This window comes from Periophthalmus magnuspinnatus, chromosome 6, assembly GCF_009829125.3.
Source record: "Periophthalmus magnuspinnatus isolate fPerMag1 chromosome 6, fPerMag1.2.pri, whole genome shotgun sequence".
Lineage (NCBI taxonomy): Eukaryota > Metazoa > Chordata > Actinopteri > Gobiiformes > Gobiidae > Periophthalmus > Periophthalmus magnuspinnatus.
The window spans coordinates 21,894,292-21,902,408 of NC_047131.1; the positions used below are offsets into that span (position 1 = coordinate 21,894,292).

General features: G+C 40.8%; 1 protein-coding gene across 1 annotated transcript in view; it reads left to right on the forward strand.

The window, feature by feature from the left end:
• The window catches only part of LOC117372064 (PDZ domain-containing RING finger protein 4-like), a 63,773-nt gene extending 56,832 nt beyond the window's left edge, over nucleotides 1-6,941 (forward strand). The window contains exons 5-8 of the mRNA XM_055222378.1: nucleotides 1,120-1,182; nucleotides 3,285-3,386; nucleotides 4,099-4,221; nucleotides 4,507-6,941. Coding sequence (XP_055078353.1) covers nucleotides 1,120-1,182; nucleotides 3,285-3,386; nucleotides 4,099-4,221; nucleotides 4,507-5,937 — 1,719 coding nt within the window. The 3' untranslated portion in view covers nucleotides 5,938-6,941. The remainder of the gene's footprint in view (nucleotides 1-1,119; nucleotides 1,183-3,284; nucleotides 3,387-4,098; nucleotides 4,222-4,506) is intronic.
• Nucleotides 6,942-8,117: the final 1,176 nt, after the last annotated feature.

The following is an 8,117-nucleotide window of genomic DNA, read 5'->3' on the forward strand; positions in this document are numbered from 1 at the left end:
ACATCAGATGTGGTACTTTGTGGAAATAAGTTGTGACAGACAAAAATGCAGAAAGTAGAGTCTGCTTATGTCACCAACATGGAAAATTCCATCCAAAATGCAGGGACACTTTACATGCACACATGGCATTTTTTCTGACAGCTTAAACATTCATTGGAGACATTGTTTATATATTTTTATAAACTTCATCAAAATAAAAACAAATAGAAAATAGGACCTGTTTTAATTAACTTTAAAAAGCATCTAACCTGTCATTTGCTCTTATTACACTAGGGTGTATATACCGTGCTCATCAAAAAAGTGAAAGTGTCTAGTGTACAATAACCATAAATATGAGAGGATGATACTTTCTACAGAATTATATCAGTCTGGGGGACATAGAGCAGCTACAGCACAGGCTTATGTTGTTCAGTGAGCAGATTTTTCCTTTGTCCCTATTCCACCCTTGACTCCAGTCTGTGACCCCCCTCCTGGTTAAATGTGTTGCTCTGTGTGGGAGTAGACCATCATGAAGATGGAGTGCCTACGCTCCAAACATCTCCAGAGATTCACAGTGTGATAGGAGAGAGTGAAACCAATGGGCCCAGACAGCCATTGACTAGACATGAAACAGTGCTCTGTCTCTTGTCCATGAGTATTGTTTACATGGGGCAGGTGCTTTATGTTGTTGGGTTGCATACAGTGTAGTGAAAAGTACAGAGAAAGAACTGAAAGTTGACAAGGGAGAGATCATTTTATTTATTTTTTATTGTTATTACCTCAAATAAACAGCCAGCATCTTTCTGTCAGCCCAAAACATTGATAGATTTACATAAGGATTTTACAATACAAATGATAAATCAAATATCTAAAGTCACAATAGTTGTATCCTGGCAACTAGGAGCCTTAAGTAACAATTAGTCTTATTGCATAATTAATTGCACAGTTTTGAATCTCGGTCTATGTTCATCTGTTAAATTACATTGTTTTTTTCTGGTAGGTTGGTAAATCTAAAGTTAGCAACACTTTGTATGTCCAGAAACACTCTCTATATTTAACATCATATATGGTCATTGAAACGTTCATCATAATGGGTCTTATCTTGATAAAATTATGCAAATTCTGTGTCATTTTCCACAGATCAGTCCAAACAGCATTGCAGCCAGAGACGGGCGCATCCGAGAGGGGGACCGCATCTTACAGGTACCACTGTTTCCTCCATCACAGCAACATTAAACCTGCTGTTATAGTGCTGTTCTCTACCACTGACTTGTACCAGGCCTTTTCACTGTTCACAGAAGCACACTAGAGGGGCAGTGCACCCCCTGTGTGTCTGCTATAAGGGAGCAAATGCCCCCCTGGCTCTTGTAGTTACAGACTCAGCACCAATGGCGTTTGCTAACAGCTGTAGTTCTCTGTGATACTGAGTTTTAGCCCTGCAGCTCTGTCATCAGCCCCAGATACAGGAGTGCTATTAATCTGTGGGGGTTTGGTAGTGCGCCCCCTGTGGGTTACCTGCGCAATCATTGTTTTGTGTGCTCCAGTCAGAGAATCTTATTTTGATGCTATATCTGCACTAATGGCTTTATTTTTCGCTGCATGAGTGCAATAGAAAAGAAGAAAGCAAAACAGCTTTTTATGACCTTTAATGATGTTTAGGGGCTTGGAGCTGGCTTCTTAGCTGTTAGACACATAAGAAATGGTTTTGTTATGCTTTTGGTCACCAAATTATTAATTCCACTAATTACACATTTTTGAATTGTGCTTGTACTCCCTCCACTTCTCCCTCTCCACACAGTTTAGGCTGTGGAAACAACAGTGTTAGTAGTTGTTGTAAATCCATTTACCTCCAGTTAATCCTATTCCATCTCCTCAACTATGGCTTCTTATTTGTTGCCTTAGGATTATTACCCTTTAAGATGTATTAATTAGTAAGACAGACAAGATCAGACCTCATGTTTAATCATTAATATTTTCCGCCATGGTAATTATAGTGATAATGTATTTATTTATGACTTTTCATTTGACTATATTGGTAAACGAGAGAAATCATTTGGATCATTTTAGCTCAGACGATGCTCTTCCTATTTTATTTCTCCATAATTACCACTTATTGGTATGCTTCTTTATTTATGTCCTGTCTGAGCCGTGGACCCTTTACGTTGTCCACTAAACTCCACTAAATGAACAGACTTATATTACATGTTTTTAAATGATCGCGGGTAAGAAAGTCATTTCCTCAATGACACATTGGGCTTTTCTATAACAAGCTGGACATAATGAGCTTTGCATTAATGAGTGGAACACTAATGAGACACTCTCGAGACACCAGTAAAAGCAGTTAAACACAGAAACCAGGTTAATTTAACTTCCTCAATCCACACAAACACTTGGATAAGCCTAATGACCCATATTTATCTGAGCTGTCCAACATTAGTGGCCAACACCAGGCTCCTTTCCAAGCTAGGTGAATAATAGCTCATTTCTCCTTCAAAAGTTGGCAGAAGTACAGTTATTCAAGGTCAGATTAAATAGTGAAAAGTGTACTTGTGTACATGGCATGATCTGTTTTATTTTTTTACATTTTAGATTGATGCCAATGATTAATCAGCGCTAATACAGCCTCAATGAGTGAATTCTGGAGGTTCTGGGCTTTCACATGAGACACAGCCTGTCCATACTGACGATGAAAAAAAACAAATTCCAATATCACAATATTAGCAATAGATTTAGCAGGGACACTTAATGTTGTGCATTTTCCTTCTAGGTCATTAAATGGATTTTTTTTTTCAGTGGTGGTTGAAAGAAATTGCATATACTCGCACATGTATTACTATAACAGAGTATGACTGATATATAGAACAGAGGTTGTGGTGGTGTTTTGCGGGCTCCACCAGTTCTCCAGAGCTATTATCCACCAGTGACAGGGGCCATTAGTCTCCCCCACACAAAGATGGACGCCCCCTGTCAGTGGCCAGTTAATTGTACAGTTAGATGTATGTATGGTGTGAGATACAACAGCAGTGCCGGTGCACAGCTACTGTCCCATTCATAATCAAAGCTTTATATTAGAGAGGCTCTTTACTGTGTATCCCAGGACGGACCAGATAGGATTATATGCTCAGGGTCTTTTATTGAGGTGGTTTGTTTTTCCTAAAGAGATTTGCATAAGGTTAACAGATAAAAGGGGCTCCTATGTGCATATTTAAGCTATTGCTGTTAACACCAACGATGATGTATTTTGATGTGTGTTTATGTGTGTTCGCTTTAGACTAAAAAGCAATGTTTTTGTTTTTAATCTTTAGATTAATGGCCAGGATGTCCAGGACAGAGAGGAGGCAATGGCGGCTCTCTCTAATGAAGAATGCAGGAGAATCGTGCTGCTAGTTGCACGACCAGAGTTGCAGGTATGTGATGACTTATGAAAAAAATATATTCCTTTTTAGATTTAGTCACTAATTTGTATCTTTACTAAACATTATAACTGACAAAAGTGCGCCTATGTATCTGTGACTTCTCCTGTGTCCTCCACAGTGTAAAGAGCTAGAAGTCTAATGCATTAAGCTGTTATTGTCTTGTAAACATGCTTGTTAAATAGTTAATGTACAAAAACACACGCTCTGGTGCAGCATTAGTCTGAGATTCATTATAAAGTTAAATGATTTACTACATTGTCATCTAGAGCAGTCACTGTAGCAGTAAGTGGTGTCCACCTCCACCTTTGCTATACAAGACCTGCTGAAATCCACCATTGTGACCTCATCATGTTTTATTTTTATGTAGCACCACTGTAATTGACTTCCAACTCCGAGCCATAAAAGCTAATGGCATGCTAATGTTGAGTGCGTTCAGGACGGAGGCCCGTGGCAAAGAGGCAGAGGAAGTCCTGTCGCAGTGCAGAGGAGCCTGGAGCAGAGTGCACTGTACAAATGTGTGGAGTAATTAACTGTATCTCAAGATATGAAACCACTTAAGTCCGGAGTCAGCAGACAAAGAGATGATAAATAGTATGGGGGCTTTAGGCCAAAGATGAACACAATAGAGACTGCAGTCCTACTTCAGACTAGGACTTCATACATTCAAACCAAACCCATTAAGTGTACAGTGGTTCTCTTGTAGTTGGAGGAGGCCTGGCTGGATGATGAACACAGCGAGTTCCTGGAGCAGCTGAAGATGGAGATGCTGGAGGAGCAGCAGAGAGAGGAGATGGAGATGGCTGCCTTAGAGGAGGACCAAGAACAGGTGAAGTTCTTTACAAGGGAAAAATCTTTAACTGAATAAATAATGCATAACTTTCTCAAGCAAACTTACTGAATACATAACAATAATACATATTTATTGTAATTACAATTTATAATTCTGTTTTGTTCTGAGGATTGGGCAAAAATATCCATATCCATATAAATGGAAAATCAAAGGAAAAAACCGAGGAAACAATCCCTCAAGAACATCACTGTGTGAATATATTACACCCCGAAGTGTGTTTGTGCTACTGTTTAACCATCTCTAAATGTGTCTGTGCTTCAGAGAGCTGAAGATGAGCGGCCATCTTGCTCGTCCTTGTCTCACCACACACACCATGTGCCGAACAGGAGAGAACGTCGAGGCAGTGCAGAGAATGTCCTGGCTCAGATCCAGAGGCGTCTGTCCCAGTGCCTCCGGGACAGGGACACACACCGACCCCCCGGCTCCACGCGACTGGATGACAAAGACGAGGATGAAGATGGAGACCGATTCCAGCAGCTCCTGGAGCTCAAGTGTCAGATCCGGAACAGTGGAGAGTACGACCTCTTTTACAGCCACCGCAGCACCATTGAGTGCAGCGTGGCCGAGCAGGGCAGTGTGCAACACGAGCTGCGCATGCTCAACGAGGAATTGCGCAGCATCGAAGTTGAGTGTCAGAACATCATGCAGGCTCATAAGCTCCGCAAAGGCCAGGAGTCCCCCTCCAGCGGCCTGTGCAGCAAAAACCAAAGTCCAAAGCAAGGGAATCAAACCAGGAGCAAGCTGACAGATATAAATGAACGGCTTGAGAAATCGGACAAGGACAGCTCCAGTGCCTACAACACAGCTGAGAGCTCCCGCAGCACACCTCTACAGATGGAGCGCTCTCCTGAACACTCTCTACAGAGAATCAGCTTGACCAACCAGAGAAACCTCTGCAGTGGGCTAGCCAGGAGCCAGCCAAGCCCTATTCCTGCCCTTAGAGCCCCTGTCCTAGGGAAGGGCAGTAGTCCTGACCACAGTAACCCCTCTGAGTCTGACCATGCCCCTCAGGCTGAAGAGGACAAGCAAAGTTCAAAGGTCACAGCCTCTGTCTCTCAGATTCCTTATTTCTCTCCGTCCCACAGTTCCCAGCAGCGCCAAGCCACCATCCCAGCCCATGCACGCCACTACCAGAGCTACATGCAGCTAATCCAGCAGCGCTCAGCTGTGGAGTACGCACAGAGCCAGCTCAGTCTGCTCAGCCTCTGTAAGGAGCCCCAGAGACCCGAGCCCAAGATGGAGTGGAAGGTGAAGATCCGCAGTGACGGCACTCGTTACATCACCAAGAGACCAGTGAGGGACAAGATCCTGAGAGAACGTGCCCTGAAGATCAAAGAGGAACGTAGCGGAGGCATGACCACTGACGATGACGCCATGAGCGAGATGAAGATGGGCCGCTACTGGAGTAAAGAGGAGAGAAAACAGCACCTGGTCCGAGCCAAGGAGCAGAAAAAGAGGCGTGAGTTCATGCAGCGCAGTCGCCTGGAGAGTCTGAAGGAGAACCCTCAGAGCAGCAGTGAGGCCCGCAAAGAGGTCAGCATCATCGAGCTGAGTCAGAAGAAAATGATGAAGAAACGTAACAAGAAGATCCTGGACAATTGGATGACCATCCAGGAACTGATGACTCATGGCACCAAGGCACCAGAGGGCGCTAAAGTGAACAATGCCTTTCTCTCAGTGACTACTGTATAACTACTGTACAGGATACCCATGTGGTACGGAATTCTTGCCTCGTTCAATGTGGCTTTTTAGGAGGACAGAAATATTTTTCACACTTTGTAACTCAAAAAGCATTTTATAAAGGATTTATCAGTGATCTAATAGTTTGTTTCTGAGGAGGTTTTTCATATCAATTCACAATCACAATTTTCTATAAAACAATACTGTTATTTTTCTTACTTGTGTATTTACATGCTTCAGTTCAGTCATGTTTGTGTTGTTACATAACTACAGACACTTTTATACATAGCCATCTGATGATCACTCTTGACCTTAATAACTGAAGATCTTAATGTTTATGTTTGTTCAGCCTCAGGTCTTTTCACTTTGTCATCATTTTTGTTTCAAAGGCCTGTGGCCTCAATGCTGGAAAGTCATTTCTAATACAGTTCTGGTTTTGAATTATTCTGGAATACAAAAAAAAAATCAGTGATGTATTTTAGTACGCATTCTCCGAAAACCTTTGATTGTTGAATTTTTATGCTGCGATTTCTTAAACCAACAGTCCCTGGTCAGTGGGGGGTGTATACAACAAAGAAAGTCAAATTAGTTAAATCATTTTATTTGTCTCAGAAAAGTAATGTCATCTTTTATTTTTATATTTTCTATGTAGTTTTTCTACATACCTTTACATTTGGACATTACATTTCCAGTTCAGCCTTATTGATAATGAGCGCAGTAGCAATCTCAGTGCTTTATCCACTACACATACCTTTGTATAATTCCCCATTATATACAGTACAACATACAGTGTTGGCTGACACTGTACACTCATGCCTCTTGTGTTCAATGAGCAGGACTCAGAACACATACTTTTATCACCAAACATTTAGATTGGGTTTTGGTTTGCATACATTGCATTCTGTTTTATGTAAAGTGAATTTAAATCATGTAAATTTGGACATTTGAACCTAACCCTGTGTTAATTGAGTCAATGTGAAATTTAAAGTAATGTGTAGCAAGGTAAAATGTGTGACAATGTTGACCTTTGGCAAAAATTGATAATAAATTATTGTTTTTTACTCAACTCTTATTAAATGTTTCCAGTTTTTTGGGCTTTCATGTTAAACCATACAGTGATCAGTGTAGTAGGGGGAAAAAGGATTGCATGTCCACTGAACTCCATTGGCCTGTCTTTGGCGGAGAGGCTCACTGCTCTCAGCTCCTGGGAATATGTTATTAACAGAAGGAGATTTCAATTAAAATGGCCTTCCACTTGGACGGCTTTGTGTTCATTAAAACATACCCTGCTCTTCATCATTACTATGGGCCTGTCGTGTGCAGCCGGGCAGAGCTAGTGGGATACTGGGGCCTCTCACTGTTATCTTAAGTTGTCAATTTTATAGCTGGAATTGGAGTGTCATAGATAATGCTACAAGTTTATTTCCAATTTAATTTCAAACTTATACTCTAACATGTTCTATTACCCACAATTTTCTTTTTTTTATGTCTAAGGTCAAATTCCAAAACTGTAGCCAACAATGTGTGCAAATGGAATAACATATACAGTAATACTCACCAGTAATACTCACTGCTGATAGAACACCATTTTAGGCACAGGCCGTAAAATCTACTAGTGCCTTCACTCATCCCCCAATGCACTTTGGGCACTGTCTGTTTGGTCATTGAAGGGGAAACCCAACTCAGTTTCTTTGTCCTGAATCAAGACATATGAAAATGTAAAGAGCTTTAAGGCATGTTATCATACACTTACTCATGCATGTTTGCGTAACTCTGCATTGTACTGCATTTGAGGCATGAGTGTTTAGAAAAAATGTTTTCATCTACGTTTATCCCAGTTTATGACTTTATACTTAAAAGGTGCTGTATCTAATTTTAATATCTTATTTAAAAACTTGAAAAACAGGAGTAGTTCATTTTAAACAGTTTGCAGTCTAAAGCTCACATACTGCATGCATTTCTAACAGCAGTTTTCACAACTTTCAGCGATGAGAGCGGAGTTTTTGTTGTCACAGTAAAACTAACAACAACTAGAATGCTAACTGTGCACTTCCTGATTCTCCAACAATAACATTCATTATAATTACATGCAAACAGTAAACAGGCAGATTTATCTTAACTTCAAGGGCTGCTTATACAATATATCTGCTTTAGGGCTTTAACTGCAATTTCTTTTAATAAAATACCTAATT